Source organism: Enhydra lutris, unplaced genomic scaffold (genome assembly GCF_002288905.1).
Source record: "Enhydra lutris kenyoni isolate GAN:26980312 unplaced genomic scaffold, ASM228890v2 scaffoldscaffold82, whole genome shotgun sequence".
NCBI classification, from domain to species: Eukaryota; Metazoa; Chordata; class Mammalia; order Carnivora; family Mustelidae; genus Enhydra; species Enhydra lutris.
Window position 1 is genome coordinate 3,305,153 of NW_019154166.1, and position 20,038 is coordinate 3,325,190.

Here is a 20,038-nt window from a genome sequence, read left to right on the forward strand (position 1 = left end):
GTAAAAGTATGATTTTGTTTTTCTCCTGTGTGAGATTTGCTGAGTTTATTAAATCTACGGGTTGTTGTGCTTCCTTGATTTGGGTCAGTGGAATTTTGACGGAAGAGGCACCCCGCCAGTTCCAGGCCCTAGCAGGCCCCTCTCATGCTACCATGGAGGCCTGAGGTGCCCGTGAGACCCACGGGGCCGGCCTGAACCTACAGCTTGGAGCCAAGCTGCTCTGAGCCCCACCTAGATGGAGTGATCCCTGGAGGTCCCGTAGATGCACAAGCAAGAGTAAGGGATCACGGTTTTCACCCACTGGGTGTTTGGTGTGCTTTATTGTTGGCAATTGCTAGCTGGTGCAGAGAGCACATCTCACGGCTCCTTCTTCCTTCATGCCTAGTTCAATGCTGAACTCCTAGGCACGCTAGGATGCTGACCTGTTTTCCTGCCTTCCCGATGTGGACCTGCTTCTCCCAAGTCACAGGTCTGTTCCAACATCCTTCCCATCTTCACCGGCTTTTCTCTCCCTCCCTGTGAGCCAAGTCTAAGGACAGCCCCCGTCCAGAGGGCCAGCAATGAGCTCCCTTCCCTTCCTCTCGGCAAGGGGATGAGGCTTCGGTGGAGTAGCGTCAAGAGAAAATCCCAGCACAAATACATTTCCCATAGAGAGGAAAATTTACAAAAAAACAGACAGAACAATTCCCCAAGAATCTGACTGCTGCTGCTCCTGCTGGTGAACGGGTTTATGTTAATGAAGCAACTAGCAGTTACTCGCCATGCAGCAAAATAACCGGGGGAGGGACTCAAGAAATAGGAGAAGAATCAAGTTTTTTTTGAAAATAATATTAAATTCTATTCATTTATTCATGGGTATTGGTTTATCCTGTAGTAACCTGTTCACACAACAGAATACTTTGGAAAGTCTATGGCTGGCCGCTCTCAGAGCCCAGAGCAAGTATAGGTGGTGGGGATGGGGCAGGGGGCGGTGACGCAGGGCAGAGCCGGCTCCGGTCACTGCTCTCTGGTGGTGAGTAGTCTGGGCTGGGGTTTGGGGGCTCCTGTAAGCTCGAACCTTTGGAGCCAGGTGAAGCAGGAGAAGGAGGGGATGGAGGGTCTCTGGGAGGGATGCGGTCCTCTCCCATGGCTACTTTCTTCACCTGTCCCATCCAAATCCCGTCCTCGGCCCTGCCCGCCCCCCTACCGCCTTAGCCCACATTTGCTTCCAGCTTCCAAACCACTCAGACCCGACAACTTTATGTTTTTGGCTCTCACATCCCGTGACCCATTCCCCCCAGCCAGGCACAAAGCGCCTGGAGGCCAGGCTCTCCCTCGACCCCTCTGGGATCCCGCCCAGGTGCCAGAATGGGGTCCGTGGATTTTGGAACTGGAAGCCTCCATACACACCAGCCTAAGGCCTGACATGGGAGCGGGGGTCATGGGGCCCAACCCAGGAGAGACGTCAGCGAGGACTGGGGGGGGCTCCCGTGCAACCATCCTCTTACCCTCGCCAAGGCCATTCCTCCTTTGGAGGGTGAACCTAACCACTCCTCACCCCCGCAGTCTCGGTCCTGCCTCAAGGTGGAGTGAAGGGCATCCCAGAGCCCGTGAGGGTGTCCCAGTGCCAGGTGGGGGGGTTGGGGGGTGGGTACTTGGCCCTTAAGGGTGAGGCCGCTCATCCGAACTGAGCACTGCCCATGAGTGGGCCACTGGGCCAGGCACTTAGCAGGCAATTTCTTTTCAACCCCTGAAGGTCTTAGTGCTGAGGACATGGAGGCTCGGAGAAGCTAATGCCCTTCCTTCTGGTCACTGAGCTAGAAAGGTAACCGGACTGCTGTTGAACCCAAGGCTCTCCGAGCCAGAAAGGGGCTCCCCAGGCTGAGCGAAGACAGGTAAAGCATTAGTGCTGTTTTCCCAGAAGACCCAGGGAACTTCTGAGACAGAGAGAGACATGGGGGGAGGGGTGCTACTGAAGGTCTGGGAAGAAACTCCTAGCCTTGTTTATACCACCTGAATCCCAGAATAGAGGGGACTGAACCCCAGATACAAAGCGTTCCCAAGACTTTGACAAACTAAGGAGGGGGGCCCAGCCAAGGGTTGGGAGAGGAGGCCTAAACCACACCACGGAGCACCAGAACCTCAGATCTTTCTAGAAAGGGTCCTAGACCACACAAGTGGCCAGGGCCTCTGGGGTCAGCTCATCCATCCCCCGCCTCTCTACCGTGAGGAATCTGAGGGTCAGTGTAGCCGGCCACAGCCCAGAGGGCCCAGAAACCATCAACTCCCTGCCCGCTGTCCGGGCCCACAGCAGGGTCTGATCCCACAGAGGGCCATCCAGTTCCCCACAGGGAGCAAGACCGGCCACTGTGTGGGGAGGGCCTCCGCGGAGGCTGCCTGCTCGGGGCTTCCTGTCCTGGGTTGTGAGGGCCCCACTAGGGCAGAGCTCCACTGAAGGTCATGATGGGCAGGCAGAGGAGGGAGCAGAGGTCCGGCACGGCCTGGGACGGCAGGTCAGGGGACCGCTGGGGTTGGGCGTGGAGGCTGCTCTTCTCGGGCTTGTAGCACGGGGAGACCTCACACCTGCGGGACAGGCCGGAGTAAGGGCAGGCTCCTCACCCGCCTCATCCCTGCAGCTCCTTCCAGGGTCCTACACCCCTTCCCTGGGCTCCTCCCTTCCTACCGGACCACACTCTGCAGGATCTTCCTCTCATCCTGGTCCAGGCACACGGCGAAGGGGCAGCAGTTGGAGCCAATGATCTGCACCTTGTCCACTTTGATCTGTGATGTGCTAATCTGGAAACAAAGCCCCCGTAAGCCCCCAATCACCGCTCCCGAACCACCGGCAGTGGCCACCCCCGCAGCGGCTTTGCGGGGCTGACAGCTAGCCTGGGCCAGGGTCCAGCAGCCTCCCTGCGGCCCTGCCTCCTCTCTGGCCCTGTCCCTCCCCGAGGCAGGGAGAAACGAGTGTCCCCAGGAGAAGGCCCAGGGCCCCACGGTGAGACACATCCGCGCACAGGACTCCTGACTGTGGGCACACCCCGCACCCGCCCGTGCCAGGGTCTCCCGAAGGCACCGCAGCGGAAAGCGGGGGCATCCTCACCTGGTTGAAGCCCTTCTTGGACTTGGGGTTCTGCCTTTTCACCACCTCCGTCAGGTTTAGCGTCAGGGCCTCCATGCTGGAATCTGGGGGCAGGGACAGCTCAGGCCAGGCTCAGGGACCCTCCCCGCTGCAGACCGGGCCCCACCACGCGCGCCCCGTCACGTGCGCCCCGCCGCCGCTCACCTAGCTCCTCCTGCTTCCGGCAGGCCTTGCTGAGATTAACGGAGGTGCACACCTTCTCCATGTTACTCCAGCGGCTTCGGCCACTGATGGCCCCCTGGAAACGCAGCCAAGCCAGGCCCTCTCAGCCAGAGGCCCCCCGGACCCCCAACCACAGCGAGTCAGCGCTCCTCCGGGGAAGCTCTCACCTGCTCGCTTGGGCACCAAGAGACCCCCAACTCCTGATCCCTGACCCCCATATGCACCTCAATGGCTCCAGTGAGGAGTGTTAGGTGGCTGGCCTGGTCCAGGGATCAGAGGCACAAGATCTCACAGCACCCAGGCCCACCCCTGCCCCCAAGTCCTCTTGCTCCCTTCCGACAGCTCCCATGCACCCAGCCAGGCATGCCAGCCCATGGTCGCTGGGCTCTCCCTCGCTGTGCATCTGGACCCCGCACCCTGGCCCCCCTCATCCTCAGCCCCGCAGCCAGGCCCTAACACTTCATGGGATCTGCTGAGTACATGCGGTTTGGGGGAGAGCACATTCATTGTGTCGGGGGGTGGCTTTGGAGACCGAAGGAGAGAAGGATGTCCACTCCCTCCCCTTCTGTCCAGGGGAGACGGCTGCAGCCTCCCAGCTGAAAGACGGGGGCCTGAGGATGTAGGAGGGCTGACTCTGGGTGAGGATGGGTCAGGAGCAGGACCCCAAGGAACCCAGCCCGGCAGTGGCCTCACCTTGCTATAAATAATCTGTAGTGTTAGAGGGACAGCCTCGCGGTCTCCATCGATGCCCAGACGCTTGCTGCCAGGACCTGTGGCACACGGACAGACCTTCACTCCCTCTTGTTTCCAGTAGCCCTCCCAGACTGCAAGGCCCCTACCTCCTGGGGCCCATGTCCCCTGGGGCTCAGGATCACCCACCCGAAGCCTTGATGGCACGCATGGCAGCAGAGTGACCCAGCTCCAGGGAGTGGATGAAGATCTCGGTCATCTTCTCCCCCGTGATGAAGGTCAGCTGCAGAGGGCACGGGAGGGCATCAGTGGGGCCCTCCCAGATGCCCCCACACCCAGGGGCTGCCGCAGCGTGAGGCGGTTGGCTGCAGGGGTCAGGGTGGGGGGGTTGCCTGCAGCAGGGGTGTCCTTACCTCTGTCTGGTAGACCTGCAGCAGTACTGGCCGGGCGGCGAAGCGACAGTAATAGAGCAGCATGTCCGCCAGGATAGGCAGCTGGGCCGAGGAGCCCTCCAGGGGCCGGGATTCCGCTTTCAGGGGCGGGGGGGGGGGGGGGGGGGGGGGGTGTGTGGCCCGGTCAGGGCGAGCGAGGGAGCAAGGGGACGTGAGGGGAAGAGAGACGGACACACGCATCCATACAGGGATGGAGGCAGACGGGACCAGGGAAGCCACGGTGTGATCAAAGGGACACAGAATGGCCGGGGGACGGCCCACAGCCCAGCCTCAGAAGCCCCCTCACCTGACACCAGAGCCCCCCAGGGAGCTGGACAAAGCCGGGAGATGAGGCAGGAGGCTGAAGCTGAAGGTCCCCAGGATCCTTCTGGGACCCGCCCTGTCACTGCCCTCAACTGCCCTCAGTTTGGGTTCAGTCGCGTTTCTCACCCTGGGCGGCCCTGGAGGCCTCACGCCGGATCCCCCCCAAAACCAGGGCCTCTGAGCGGTGCCGTGTGACTGCAGCGGGTGCCCCCTCGTGTCCCACGGGGGCCGCTTACCTGGCACAGGACTTCGGGGGGCAGGTGCATGAGGCCCAGCACGTTGCGCTCATACCAGGGGTCGAGCATGCCGAGGTAGTGGGAGATGTCATTGGTGCTCTCCAGCTCCTGGGACAAGGGGGCGGGAGTCATTCCAGCCCACCGCCCCCGACGGCATCTGCAGCCCCCGTCAGGGCCCCTCCCCGCCCTGAGAGGAGTCCGAGAAGTTTTAGCCAGTGTCACGCAGCAAAGTGCCACAGCCACGTGCAGGGCAGGGGCTGCCCCCGCCCCCCAGCAAGGCTCCAGCGGGAGGAGGCGCCCCCTAGCGGCGGTGACTGCTCCAGGCGGCGACTCCTCACCCCTTCGGGTGGCCCTCCGGGGCCCGCTCTGCGCTCCCACGGCACGTGGGACAGAACCCCAAGTCCAGGAAGGGCTTCAACCAGGTGAGGACGCCCCCCTCTCCGCTGCGGTCGGGACCTACCGCAGGGCTGGGGTGCCTCGGGGAGTCTGTGGGGAGTGGGGGTGTCTGGCTGGCAGGGGTGGGGCAGGCGCTGGCCCCATGGCCTCGCTTCACCGGAACGTAGAAGAACTGGAGCTTGAAGAACCGTGTGAGGAGCGGGCGGTTGTTCTCCAGCTGCCTGGTGAGGAGGAGGCCAGGAGAAAGCCGTCCCGCTCAGACCTCAGCCCGCCACCACCCCCGCCACCCCTACCCAGGGCAGGGCGAGCCCCGCCCCCACCCCGCAACCCCAGGTCCGACTCCTACCGCAGGTTGCTGTAGGCCCGAGCCACCTTCCCCGAAATGCGATCGGAGCCGAAGACCACGACGCGGAGCGTGGACGCCTTGGGGTCCTCGTCCCCGCTCAGAAAGGGGCGGCGGCGCTGGTGGCGCGAGGCAGGGGCCAGGAGCCAGCTGGGCAGCTGCGCGCTGAGCTTGGGCTGCGGCAGCGAGCGGGAGCGCTGGGCCCGCGCGGGGGGCGACGCCGGGCCGTCCAGGGGGCTGCAGAGGCTCCCCGCCCGCCGCAGGGGCAGGCCCGAGTCCGAGCCCCCCTCCAGGCCCCGGGAGTCCCTCCGCAGCACCAGCTGGCCGGTGCTCTTGAAGAGTTTATAGATCCGGTTGAACTTGTGCCCGGGCCTGCGGTGGCCCCGGCGCTCCTGGCTGCCCGGCCTCTTGGGCCGCTCGGAGCAGCTCTCCTCGCTGTCCTCTACGTAGCCGCTGTCCATGGCGTCCGAGAGGCCCGAGACGAAGGAGGTCAGCAGCTGGCGGGACAGGGTGGGCCCTGAGGCCTGGGATGAGGCAAGGGACAGGGTGGAGTCGTGGAAGACTGCGGAGCTGGTGGAGAGCAGGGAGTCCCTCTGGGCACTGTGCCCGTCCGTTTCCAAGTCCTCCTCCTCCTCCTCTTCTTCCTCCTCCTCCTCCTGCTCATCATCCCCCAGGATCCCTGGCTGCAGCAGCTCCTGTTCCTTGAGCAGGATTTCCTGCAGGATGTCTGCGGGGAAGCCAGGGGAGGCACTGTCTGGGTGTCTGGGTCCTTGAAACCCCTCTTGCGTGCCCTCGGGAGGGACCACAGGCTCAGACAGACCAGCTGGAGGAGGAGGAGGAGGAGAGGGCGGGAGGAGGGTGAGCTGTGAGCTGCAGCCCTTGTTCTGCTTAGAGCCTGCCTGGGCAGCTGGGCCCGTGGCAGGTGGCAGGACAGGAAGCAACTGGGAAGGGGGGTGTGGGGGGGTGGGCACCTCGAGGGCTCCAGCTGGGCCGCTCACCAAAGCTGTCCTGGTTCCAGCTGTACGTGTGACACCTGGCGACAGGGATGGGGATGGTCCGGAGCTGACCAGGTGTGGCAGTGTCTGCAAGAGGAGGGGACAGGAGGTGAGGGCTGCAAGGGGCTCGTGGAAGAGAAGAGACTAGCGCCGGCTGCACGGTGGGCTGGGCCGAGGCCAGCCAGCTCTCTTTCCCACCTCGGGGTGGTGGAGTGCCCGGACAACGGCTGGGTCCCCCGCAGGCTGTGTGGGGCAGAGCCACTGGTCCCTGGGGCTGCTCACCCCCCCCCCCAGGGAAAAACACGCCGCGCTCTCCCAAGAGCCTCACCTAAGACGCCGGGGAAGCCAGCTTTCTCTCCCACTGCCTGCAGCCTGGCCCGGAGCCACTGCCGGGCCTCAGCTGCGTCCCCGATGCCGGAAGCTAGCTCCTGGGCCTCCGCAGTCTCCGTGAAGATGTCTTCAAGCTCGGCCAGGCTCTTGGACTGAAACCGCAGGAGAAGACAGGCCTGCTCCCAAACCAGGGCTCAGCTACCCGACTCCTCAAGCCCCTAGGTTCTCTCCAATGGTGGCTGCGGCCCCTCTCCTCCCCAGCCTTGGCACCCACCTCCCCAGGGTCCCCTTCTCAGGAAGTGGTCATGAGAGAAAGGCCCAGAGAGGGGAGGACACTGTCCAGGGCCGCACGGCTAACCTGTCACAGCGCTAGGACTAGAAGTCAGGTCTCCCAGCTTCCCTCTACAGCCTGTTCCCAGCCTACCCAGCCCTCGGAAGCTCATGCCCAGTCCCCTGCCTGGGCTGCTAGCCACCTCTGTCGGCACCTCCGTGGGGACCCAGCTTCATAGAAATCTCTCAGCACAGCCAGCCCTCCAGCCAGTGCCCAGCCACATCAGTCAGGGTGATGCTAAGGCCCTTAGGCCCCTAGCACTACCTGCAGCTGGCCGTGCAGCTCTGGGAGGTCACAGCGGGCCCCGAAGGTGGCCTGGAAGGCGTGCAGGAGCAGGGTGGTGTAGGCGCTGTGGGGTGAGTGCCCGGGCGTGCTCAACTTGTTGGCCACAGCGAGGAATTCCGCCTGTACCTCCACTGGGTTCAGCAACAGCACGGTGCTGGGGACACAGAGGGCGGGCTCTGGGGTGGGGGCAGGAACAGCGCCGCCGCCCCCCTCACTCACATGGGGCACCCGGAGGAGCTGCTCAGCCCCAGGGGAGGCCTCCACAGGTAGAGGCCAAGCCCAGGGGAGAGGCAGCAGGCTGGCTCAGGGCTCCCAGTTGGAAGAGCACAGTTTGCAGTCTACTCAAGTGTTTTCCAGGGACCTTCTGAGCGTGAGACTTCATTTTTCCAGAAGAAATTTCACCTTAATTTTTTTTCCTTCTTCTTTTTTTTTTTTAAATTTTTTTTTTTTTTAAACTTTTTTTTTTATCCCCAGGGGTACAGGTCTGTGAATCGCCAGGTTTACACACTTCACAGCACTCACCATAGCACATACCCTCCCCAATGTCCATACTCCCACCCCCCCAACCCCCCTCCCCCCATTAACCCTCAGTTTGTTTTGTGAGATTAAGAGTCACTTATGGTTTGTCACCTTAATTTTTATATCAGCGTCTTTCTGACAGGACGTCGGGACGGACGAAGGAGGCCTCAAGGGGACTTGGGGCCGTCTTAGGGGAGGGGACTTGGGGCCAGGGGCTCATTTTGCAGCGGGGAGGGAACGGGGCAGCCACATGCCAGCGGGCAAGCTGCCCTGCACGTTCAGGCTATAGGGTCAAGGCTGCCTGTGAGTCCGTGGCTCACAGGGGACCCCCCTTTCTTAACTCGCCCCAGCTAGCTTGCACGAGGCTGGGAGCGGAGTTCGTGCCCAGCCCGCCTTCTCCCCGGACCCTGCGCTCCCTCTCCAGGCCAGCCTTGACGTTCCGTTCATCATGGAAAACTTCAGACAGACCAAATGTGAACAGAATCGGGAACCCCCCCAAGGTGTGGATGGCCCAGCTAACGGTTAAGCACACACGTCTGTTCTCACTTCGCCCTCCGTCATCCGCCCTCCATCGCTGTGTTTTCTCGAAGCGTTCAAGACAACACAAAAGCCCTGCTGTAGAGGCTTCAGTGGGAGCTGCTAGAACTGTTCCCCCCTCTCTCTCACAGGCTCCGTGCAGAGAAGGAGCGTGAAGGTGGCCTTCCCGCCCGTCCCTGCGGATGGCTGCCCCGGGTCGGGGCCCCCCCCCGCTTCCCACCAACAGGACTGGGCTCTGTCAGAGTCCCCATCCTTCCGGGGGGGGAAACTAGTGCTGACCCCTCCATTCGTCAGGAAGAGGGGACAGGCTTGCCCAAGCTGTCCCTGCCTGAGCCTCTCTCCTTCACTGAGTGCTCGCTCACTCCTTCCACACACATGTGAGGGCAGGACGCGACCAGCCGGGCATATGCCCTTCCCTTGCACGCTTTCTCTGCACGCATGTTCTCACCTAAAGCTCATTTCAGTTCTGTGTGCACATACATGTGTGTGTGTGTGTGTGTGTGTGTGTGTGTGTGTGTGTGTGTGTATATACAGTAGGCTTTCATATAAAATGCATTGTTTAGGGGCGCCTGCCTGGCTCCGTTGGTAGAGCATGCCACTCTTGGTCTCAGGGTCATGAGTTCGAGCCCCATAGAACTTGCACAAAGAGATTACTTTAAAAAATTAAAATAAAATAAAATGCATTTTTTTTTTTTTACTGTAGGTCCTCATCAAAAAAGGTTTGGAAAATGCTGTTTTAGTAACAGGCAGAAAGACGCTGTAGAAAGCACACGGGCCTTTGAGTAAGACTGAGACTTCAATCCCAGCTCAGACGTTTACGAGCTGTGTGACCTTCAGGAAGTCACACTTGGCCTCTCTGACCTCCAGTTTCCCCATCTGAAAAGTGGGGACAAAGCGAGGTCATGTGTGCCTGGGACCTGGCATGATCTGTGCAGGTGGCTTTTAAGGTTTGTTTCATTTTTTAAAGCCTCAGAGCCATTTAGAACTGGGAGGAAAATGCCTCAGCCCAGAGAAACAACCTTATGTACAAAGAATCACCGATGATTCCCAGGCATTCCTGGTCCTCTTGAAGACTGTTTCCCGGGGGCTGGGGGGTCGGAGGGGAAGGTGGTGCAGGGATGGAGCGAAAGCCGGATGCGTGGGGCCGGGAGGGAGGATGGTGTGGGGTGGGGATGGGGGAACCCCGCCCCAGAACACTCACACAGTAGAGCTGCGGTGACTTCTAATGGACAGGCCCTGCTCGGCCCTCACCAGCCGCTGGTAGGTGATTCCTGTAGCCAGAACAAAGGAGAGTTGGTCGGTTTACCTGCTTCTCCAGCAGTCATGGCCTTGCAGTGGCCCCGCACCGGCCTGCGAGGCTCCCCCCACACCCCTGGGATGATGCTCAGGTCCCATGCAGCTCGGCTCCTCACGGACAGCGGGTGCGGCACCAGAGGCTTCAAGGTGTCTGGTCTGCGGCGGCCCAGGGGTTCCCTGGCCCTCTCGAAGGTGCAGGGGCTCCCCCGAGGGTGTGCGGGCCCCCAGCTCAGTCTCCTCTGGCCCTCCGCACCTCTGCCCAACTTCCCAGGGGCTCTCAGGGCAGCTCAGCCTCCCTGCTGCTGTCCCTCCCAGGCTGAGCCCTGTCTCTGCCCCGGCACCAAACTGGCCAACGTCTCTCCCTTGCTCCTGCGGCCTGACCCAGGCCCGTGGCTGCAGAACAGACCGTCCGCAGGAAGGACTCAGTTGTGTGCCCACCACAGGAAGATTCAAGCACACTTGGTCCTCTCCACCAGCAAGAGCCCCAGAAGCAGGGGCTGGGATTTGGAGGGCAGGCAGGGGTCCCTGTCAGGGGGCAAGGCTGCCCTGGAATGGGTGAGTGGGGAGCAGGAAGGCGAGCCCCTCAGAAAAGTGCAAAGCCACGACAGGCAGGGATCAGAGGCTGCTGCAAACAGAAAGGCCATGATTTTTGTCTGGTCAACTGCAAAAAATAAAAATGACCAGTTTGTGCTGTTCTCATTTAGGACCTAATTGCTTTGACTTGGGGGCCTTTTGCGTGATGTTTCTCTGACGTAATTGTCACATGTTTAGAAGTTCATGTAATGTCTGTTTTGATAGGAAAGTCCCTGAAACGGGCTGTGGCTTTGGGGACCTGGGACGCCACCTGGTGGCCACTTGCATTCATGACAGAGGCAAGCTCCCCTCAGGGCTCCCTGCAAGCCAGTCAGTGAAATGCTGTCCTGAGGACTTGACTTGCGCAGTCTTCTCCTGACCCTTCCGTCCATGGGATGGCCTCCAGCTCTGCAGAGCCACCAGGCCTAGGGGGATTGGAGGGAGATCTGCCACCCCTGCTCCTTCGCTGCCCTGCCCAAGGTCACCCTGACAGAACCAGTCCCCGCTCTGCCAGGCCACTCTTCCTCGTGGGTCGCACACAGCAAACACCTGTGGGCATCGACCCAACACCCACCCTCTTCTTCACCAAAGGGACCCTGGGTACAGAGTGACAGGTCACATTTCTCAACCTGCCTTGCAGGGGTTGGGTGGAGGTTCTGGAAGACCCCTTTCTGTAACCCCCACTTTCCTCCTTTCTGTTAACTAGAATAGGGTCACGATGGCCGGAGCTCCTGCAGCCATTATTAGACCATGAAAGGGCATTGACGATGAGGTTTCCTGCTAAGGAGGGTGGAGCAGAAAGAAAGGAGAAGCCTGGTCTAGAATGTTTGTGCAATTCCTGTGCCAACCCTGGACTGCCTTCCAGTGGAATTTTTTTTTTTTTTTTTAATATAAGGAAAAAAATAAACTCCTATGAGTTTCCACCAATGTTATACTGGGGTTTCTGTCATGGATAGGCAACTTATTTCTGATTCATCCTACCCTGTGATTTCTGAAATAGTGGCTCCCCACTCTTTTCCCTACATCTCCTTCTGTGACTCCGTAATACAAGAAATACATATATGGTCTTACTGTTCTCTTTCAGTTCCAGGATCCTATCTATCCAGAGTCCCACACTGCATGGACTTATTTCTTCTTAGCCTCCTCCACCTATAACGCTTCCTCAATCTGTCCCAGTCATCCATGACCTTGACTCAAGAATCCTGATTGGTTATGGCAGAACGTTCCTCAATCTGGGGCATTTCATGTCATCCCAGGATTGGAGGGAGGCAAGAATCTTTGACAAGAACACCAGAGCAGTGATGTTGCATCCCTCCTAACCACTGTTTTTCAATCATAAAAATCTCTTTCATTGACGTTGTAACATCAAATACTCAAATTTTGGGACGCCTGGGTGGCTCAGTGGGTGAAGCCGCTGCCTTCGGCTCAGGTCATGATCCCAGCGTCCTAGGATCGAGTCCCACCTCGGGCTCCTTGCTCAGCAGGGAGCCTGCTTCTCCCTCTGCCTCTGCCTGCCGCTCTATCTGCTTGTGCTCACTCTCGTGCTCTCTCTCTCTGACAAATAAATAAATAAAATCTTAAAAAAAAAACCAAATACTCAAATTTTTAAACGTTCTGGTTTTTTTTTTTTTTTTTTTTAGAAAGTCCACTTTTGGCCAGTTGTAATTAAGACTTTGAAAGGGAGGGAGAGGATCTCAATTATAATGTTTTCTCCTGCCAGCTGCGTCCCTCACTTTGGGTTCTTAGCAAAGTGGGGTTTGCAACTGGCATCTGAAATGGGGGTGGTCTAGGGGACTGAGCTTAACCCGTGGGGTCTTCGTTAACTGTGGGTAGTTGGTGCCAGAACCGGACTGGGTCTTGGGACACTCAGTTGGTGTCGGGGAGAATTGGTGGTTGTTTGGGGTGGACGGGGGGGGGGCTATGGGTTTTGGTATGGCAGCATTCTTTGAGGAAGACCCCATCTGCTAGTCAGTGACATCTGATTTTCCTTCAAGGGATCTACACCTTCTATTCCATAATCAGAGACCCCCCCCCCAAAAAAAAAAAACCATGAAATGCAAATGCCTCAGGTCAGTAATGTCCCGAGAGAAGCTTCTGGCCACGGAAGATTATTCAGAATTCACCTGCCACCAACTCAGGGGCCAAAGTGACCGAATCTAGGTTTGTACCTGCTTCAGCAGAAGGTTGAAGGATAGAAGGCACCAAGTGAAAGGAAAAGTGGCCGAGATTGCCCGGGGAAGGAACGCTCACAGGGCCGTGGTCTGGGGGAGAAGCCATCGGTGTGTGCTTTGGAAACCGTCCTGAGACTCACGGGTGATGCCCCCTGTCGCCGCTCACCATCACAGATCCACTCTTTGCTGGCAGGTTTTGTGGTCTACACAGCCCCGCGGGGGTTGGAGTAAATACCCAACAAACACGCGGGCTGAAGCCGAGAGGGCTGTGGTGGGCGGGAGCTGGCAGGGCTGACCTGAGGTTTCCTGCCGTCTGCGGGACCAGAGGCGGTGGGCCAGCCTACTGGCGTAGAACCAGGAAGAAGGGGGCGGCCCGAACGCTTGATAACCTGCCCACTTCCTCTGCCCACCCAGCCACATCAAAGCGGGATAAACTGTTTCACTCGTCGCCATGGCAACTGGCTCCCTAAGGCACCCTGGGTGGAGGGCCCGGCTCCCCCGCTCCCCGGCTCCCCCGTCAGGACCTGTCTCTCCGGCTCTGGCTGCCCTGTGCACCAGCATTGCCCTTCGCAGCGCTCCGAGAGGGAGGGGGCATGAGGCTACCCATTCTACAGATGAGGAATGAGAGCTCCTGTAAATTAAATACATGTCTTGCCATAGGGGACACAGCTCCAGAATTTGAGGCCGCCACGGCATCATACCAAGTACCAGGAACCACTAAGTGATTCAGCCTTGGCTTCTCCTTGGAGAGCTCACTCCGCTGCTTCCCTCAGCAGGGAGGATGGGGATGGGGACCTGCCATAAGGGAAAACAGTCCCACGTGCCCTGACAAAAGCTTGGCTACAGCCCTTTCCAACCATCCCACTTCAGGATCATAGAGGAAAGGGTCATTTAGCCCAATTTGCTAGTCACCACTGGCCACGGCCGAGGTTCTGAGAAGTGAGAGGTGAACCTGGGGGGAGGGGCAGGGGGGAGACGACTGAAGGGATTTTTGTCCCGTAGAAAAGCGCACCCACAGGCTACGGTGTTACCGCCCTCTATGATGTTAACCAATTCCGCATCTAATTCTGCAATCTTACTCTGGTTTATCGAGAAACTTCCACTGGGCTCTCATACCCTCCTTTAAACCAGCCCTGCCGTCTTGCAGGTTCCCTTGGTAATGAGCTCAGTGTCTTTGATGAAGGCTCCCTGTGTTTCTACATGTTAGGGGTTTTTTGTTGTTTTCCTTTTTTTTTTTTTTTTACTGTGTGGAAATGACTCTCTGACGTGCAGAAGAGTCTGTGATTTCCTATTTCGGTTCTGCTTTTCCTGGAAGAGGACAAGTTCCCAGCACAAGCAGGACGCCACCCTCTCCACACAGGTGCTGGCCTTCCCCTCCATCACCAGGACATCTGCAGCGTCACACCGTCCCCCAGGCAGTGTCACGGGGGGAAGGCGCTTCGCAGTGAGGGACCGGACTTCCCAGGGTCGTCTGCTCTGAGGCCAAGAACCCCCATCCCATCTCCAGCTCTGCCTGCTACTCTGCCTGACTTTTGTTCCGCAGGCGTAGAACCCTGCCGTCCCAGCATCAGACCCTCTCCCTCCACAGCCCGCCCTCCACGCTCGCTGGGCTGCCCAGCAGACAGCCCCACCCAGATGCCCCCCTCCCCTGCAAACATCTCAAGGCATAGCGTGCGTTCAGCGGACAAGAGCCGGCTGGTACTACCTGACATTGGGAATGGTCTCCCCGCGTGCAGGGAGGTGATGGTCTCCCCCAGCCCTACATCTCCCCGCTCTCCCCTACTCATTTCAAAGTAAAAAAGAGTCACTTAAATCTGTGATTACCCACTGAAGGCTCTCCTAGGGTATTTGCGTTTTGAATCCTTTCTGACTACATTATAGGAGGGAAGAAAAGCTTAGCCTTCTTGTTAAAGGAATTCTGGTCCCCAGGAAGAAGCCCAGGCAACGCAGATCTGGTGGTTTGGGGGAGCAGGTGGGAGGAAGGGAATGGAAGAGATTAATCCTGAACTCGCTTGTCCACTTAGGGCGCCTCGCAAAGTTAGACCGGCGAGCTGTTTATTCACCACGTGCCTGAGCACCTCTCCTCGGGGCCTCCCCGGTTTCTAAATTCTTGCACCCACGCCTCTAGGATGCGCTGAGGTCCTAGGAACAGGTGGGCTTTGGGGCCCGCCTACCCTAACCTGAGCCCGCTCCCATGGATTGATTGGCAGGAGACGGAGAAGCTGATTGGTTGGGAGAAGACAGATCCACGAATGGGCTGGGAGGAGACAGATGTGCGGATTGGTTGGGAGGAGACAGCCAGCCTGACTGTTTGGGGGCGGACAAATCAGATGATTGTGGAAGGAAGGCAGGAAGACGCCCCCCCCCCCCCCCCCCCAGGGAATTGACACACTAAGCTGCCTTCCTGAGCTCTCTTGGGTTCCAGGAACTCCTGGAGAGCAGGATTTGGTGTTCCTGTGCTGTGTGTGTGCAGTGTGCGTGACGAGATTAGGTGTCGTGGGCGCTAAACAGGGTCTGGTACCTATATAAATTTAAGAGAAAAAAACAAAAACAAAAACAAAAAATGGGATTATAACATACATAGCATTTTGGGGACCTGCTTTTTAACTCAACAGATGATTCGACATCTTTTGCCCTTGGTGCCTCTGCATCTATATTCTTAATGACTGAATAGCTATAGAAAAGCTTTAAATGTTATGCTTCCCAAATCTGTCAGCCTTCTCTTTGATCATTTTTGCCTCAGGTGGCAGGGGGAGGTTACTGTTTGGTATCTCTTCTCCACTCTGCGTGGTTCCTATAACCTACTTTGCTTCTGTTACATTCATGGTCTCTTTTTCCGCACTTCGACCTTCAATCCACCTGAAATGTATTTTATGTTTAAGATCGAACTCTTATTTATTGGTTTGTTTTTGAGATAGAACCGTAGCTCAGTTTTGATGGTCTGTCAGTGGTCCTGATGCCATTTGTCAAAGGACCAAGTTGATTCCTCCCTGGTTTCAGGCCACGTTGTCATATAACAAATCTTGATTCAATCTGGCAACACCTCTCTAGGTTACGTCTCCTTAAGTTTGTTTCTCTGTGTAGGTAACATAGAAGAGAGATTCGCATCTCTCTTTCTTCTTGTATATGTTTAGTTGCTATTATACATTGTTGGGTTTCCCCCCATCACTGTGTTCTCTGACTGGCGAATGCCATTAGCGCTCTCTTGACTAGTGCTGTCCGTTCTGTGCGTGAGTCTCTTAGTCCTGACAGATAAGCAATTGCCTGATCTCGGCGTAATTAAAATGTTACTTTCTCCGGAAGAAGAAATATTCTATTTTTGCCTATTTGCATAGGCAAAACACCAATAAGCACAGAGAGGAAGGTCGCTGACTGAAATGGAAGTGCCTCTAGCATTTCCCTGTGGACTGTTACCCCTTTAAGAACATTTCTATATATTACCGGGGTTTCGGGTGTTAGGGGTGAATGATGAGTTTTATCAAATGTGTTAAGGGCATCACTAAGGACGTTAACATGACGTTATTCCTTTGAGGCTGATGAATTACTCTCTCGGGCCACCTCGCGGTAAATGTTACCTCCTTGGGTTTTCTCTTGCTCTAGAACGGTTTGCCGGGCCCTCATTTTTGTGTTTATTTGGAGCACTTGCCATTTTTCAAGAATTCCTCCTTTTCAGACCCCACGTGTACAAACTTGGCACCAGGCCCTTGTCCACACCTGTCACAGCGCCCATCAACCTGTCCGCCCCTAGCCGCGGTCACTCCCCTAACCAGAGCGCCATCGGTCCACACATGCATTTCCCTATTTGCTCCTGAGGCAAAGAGGACCAGCAGGGGCCTCTCGTCAGTATTACGTGGGCTTCTCTGTCTGACCCAGGCAGTCTCGGAGACTCTTTGGCAAACTAGAGTCCAGGCACAGACCGTGCAGCGGGGTCTCCTCGCCCTGAATCCCTACCCAGTGTCCCCTAAGAATTCTCCCTTGCGTTGCCGCCTGTGCTCACTGCTGTCAGCCACCTGGTGCCGCGTGCACCTCGAAGTCCCCACGCCTGCCACGCCAGCACTCACCCGGGGCCTTGAGCTCAGCATCGATGAAGGTGAGCAGCTCCCGGGAGATGCTGCAGTAGGGAATGGGCCAGGTCAGGAAGCGGTGGTAGGTCCTGGCTGCTTTCAGAAGGAGATCTGAATCAGGTGGGAAGTGTGGCGTCTGGATGGAGAGAGAGGTCTGGGTGAGAGAGAGATGCCTGATACTCCGCAACAGACCCTGCTCCTTTCTGGAATGTTCCACAGAAGGCACTCTGTTCCCGGCAACAGTATGTCCCGGGACAGGGGCAGAAAGAACCGGAAGTTATCTGCAGGGAGGGAGTTACACATGGGCCAGATGGCACCCGGGGGCCACGCTTTCACCCCACATAAGACCCAACACATAAGAGTGCCTCTCTGTAAAGCTGTCACCCGGGGGGGGGTGGTCAGCCTAATGTTGCCACTGCTCCTGGTCATTTGCGGAATGGTCTTCAGGGCCTGAACCAGCTGTATTTGCATATCCCCACTTGAGGCAAAGGTTTACGCTTGGAAGTGGATGGGATCCCACATGTGTGTGGTCGTTTGATGCCACCGGTCTGGGGAAGACGGGATGCTCACCCCGGGGGAACCGACTCTGGGGGTACAGAACGGGGTGGACCGGAAACCTCTCAGCAGGATCCGTGTCACGGCTCGTGAACGGGCCGTGGACGACAGGCCCCCACAGGAGCCCGGCTGTGCCAGGCACCACGGCATCCGCACGGAGCCCTGAGGCCTCTCATGGTGGCCCCCCGGAAAGCCATCAGACGGCTGACACCTGTTTCAAGGTCCCGGCTTGTCTCTGGAGGAGTGAGACCATCCCTCCCCAGCCTCTCCCGTCTCCCCCCGCCTGCCGCACTGGAACTTACGCAGAGGACAGTGGAGTAGAAGAGAAGGGCCAAGGGCGCAAGAAGGTCATAAGTGCCCTTCTCTTGGACCTGCGGATGGGACAGGAGGAGAGCGTGAGGTTCATCACAGGTGCAGAACAGAGCGGCGTTTTCTCGTTCTGTCCTTTCTTACTTCCTTTCTTACGGGAAAAGTAACGTAAACACAAGGCAATAATTTGGGAAATACAAGTTTAAAAAAAAAAGCACTCACAATATCTCCCCTCCAAATGCAATCGCCGCTCATGTCGCAATGAGTTCTCCTAACACCATTTTTTCTCTGTATTTTCCTCTGCAGACGTGTAAATCAGTGTGTGTATATTTTTACTCATTTTTAACCTATTATTATTTATAAATGAATTTCTGTTTTGCTACATCATCTCTAAGACCACCTTTACCCCCCCCTGCTCCTAGTTAACGCATTTCCGTTTTGTTGTATTTTTTCAAATTTGTTGTGTCTTTTTTTTTTTTTTTTTAAAGATCTTACTTATTTACTAGAGAGAGAAAGATAGCAAGAGAGAGAGTGCAGGCAGAGGGGAGAGGGAGAAGCAGGCTCTCCACTGAGCACGGAGCCCGACACGGGACTCAATCCCAGGACCCTGGGATCATGACCTGAGCCAAAGGCAGATGCTCAACCCACTGAGCCACCCAGGAACCCCTATTGCGTAGCTTTTAATTTATAGATTTTTTTTTCCCCTGATGTCCCGATGTTAGAAGTGTTTGTTTTTTCTTCCCTTATGGATTTTTGCTTTGGCATGCAAGCATCGTGTAAATATTCATATACACATTTTCTTCTTTCCTCTGAAGCTTCGTTTTCTTAAATGTAAATCTTTAATGCACTTAGAATCCCATCTGCTGTGTGGTATGCGCTTGGAAACGCACTCTGAATTTTAGTCAATTTTCAGTAAGCCGTTAAATAAATCTTACTGATGCATTTTTTTATACATTAAAATTTGTTTATACCTTTGGATAATGCCCATCTTTTTATTACCTGCGTAGTATTTCTTCTGCTAGATCTCTGTCATTTATTAGCATCATTTTGGACCTTTGAGATTATCTTCCTGCTGTTTTAAATCCTTTTGCAATGCATGTTACTTTGCGCACATGACTTTTTCCCACAATTTGGATTACTTCTCTAGGTTCAAGTTCAAGAAGTGGGATCAACGGATCAAAGTCTATAAACATATTTCTGACCTTCAAAGTGCCCTGCCAAGTTACTCTCCAGAAGGACTGTGCCAATTTTAATATGCCGTACATACGAAAGCACGGGTTTCACTCTAACCCTTCTGTGCATTCCTCATTATAATTTTTTTTGCTGATTTGCTAGGCAAAGACTGTCTCATTATGGTTTTAATTTGCATTTATTTTATTGTAACTGAGGCAACATTCTTTCCATGTTTGTTTCCAAGGTTTACGTACTCCTCAGCTCATTCTTTGACCCACTCGCCACCATACATTTGCACGGGATTTAGAGTCCTTCGGTCAACACGCTAAAGGTGTCGGCCCCTTCTGGAACACATGGGCAGCAGAGATGCAGAGAAAGGCCCACCATCTGTGCTGCACTCCGTGGGCTCAAACTGAGAATTCTTCTCTTTACCCTGAACCATGTGCCTGATACACCCGCTCCTTGGTCCCTCCTACAAACCCTCCCCTATTGCTACACGGCTGCAGAGAGTTGTGTTTATAAACGAAACACCCCAAAGGCAGTTTAGCTCTTCTGAGTTGGCCTGCTTGTGGTCGGGGTCTAACAGCACCTCGTAAATGATGGTACCAGAACTGGGGCCTTGGGTATTTTGATAAACCAAGACAGTCCAGGGACAGCTGAAAAAGTCACATGTTTAAAAAAAAAAAAGAAAGAAAGAAAAAACACTTAAGAAGACAATTCTTTATAGAAGAGCTAGCACCCTCTTTACGGATCCCCAGCTGTTCTGGAAGCCCAGCCCAGCTGAGCCTGAAACACGCCCTTCTTCTTAGTCGGAAAAGCCTCTTCATGTGTTCTCGCTGTTTAATAGGTTTTCTCTTCTGTGTCTACTTTCCTGGCTCTTTCCAAGGAAAGGAATTCGGGAGAACTTCCTCCCTCCTCTCTAGTCAATACCCAAACTTGCAAGAAATGTCTGTCTTAGGAAGCAGCTGAAAGTGGGGGGCGCCTGGGGATTCAGTTGGTGGAGCATCTGACTGTTGAGCCAGGCTCAGGTCGTGATCTCAGGGTCGTGAGATCGAGCCCTGAGTCGGCTCCGTGCTGGGCGAGGAGCCTGCCCGAGATTCTCTTTCTGCCTCTCTGCCTCTCCCTCTGCCCCTAAGCCGCTTGTATTTGCTCTCTCTCCCTAAAAAAAAAAAAAAAAAAAAAAAAAAAAAAAAAAAA

The 20,038-nt window shown here is 56.2% G+C and overlaps 1 protein-coding gene across 1 annotated transcript in view; it reads right to left on the reverse strand.

Moving 5' to 3' along the window:
- Positions 1–821: 821 nt before the first annotated feature.
- The window catches only part of LOC111161150 (phosphoinositide-3-kinase regulatory subunit 5), a 61,879-nt gene continuing 42,662 nt past the window's right edge, over positions 822–20,038 (reverse strand). The window contains exons 4-19 of the mRNA XM_022524677.1: positions 17,662–17,730; positions 16,802–16,940; positions 9,902–9,971; positions 7,624–7,798; positions 7,027–7,180; positions 6,702–6,785; positions 5,707–6,430; positions 5,425–5,581; positions 4,960–5,072; positions 4,387–4,510; positions 4,163–4,256; positions 3,977–4,053; positions 3,266–3,359; positions 3,083–3,165; positions 2,663–2,775; positions 822–2,562 (exon numbers count right to left, since the gene is read on the reverse strand). Coding sequence (XP_022380385.1) covers positions 2,415–2,562; positions 2,663–2,775; positions 3,083–3,165; positions 3,266–3,359; positions 3,977–4,053; positions 4,163–4,256; positions 4,387–4,510; positions 4,960–5,072; positions 5,425–5,581; positions 5,707–6,430; positions 6,702–6,785; positions 7,027–7,180; positions 7,624–7,798; positions 9,902–9,971; positions 16,802–16,940; positions 17,662–17,730 — 2,418 coding nt within the window. The 3' untranslated portion in view covers positions 822–2,414. The remainder of the gene's footprint in view (positions 2,563–2,662; positions 2,776–3,082; positions 3,166–3,265; positions 3,360–3,976; positions 4,054–4,162; positions 4,257–4,386; positions 4,511–4,959; positions 5,073–5,424; positions 5,582–5,706; positions 6,431–6,701; positions 6,786–7,026; positions 7,181–7,623; positions 7,799–9,901; positions 9,972–16,801; positions 16,941–17,661; positions 17,731–20,038) is intronic.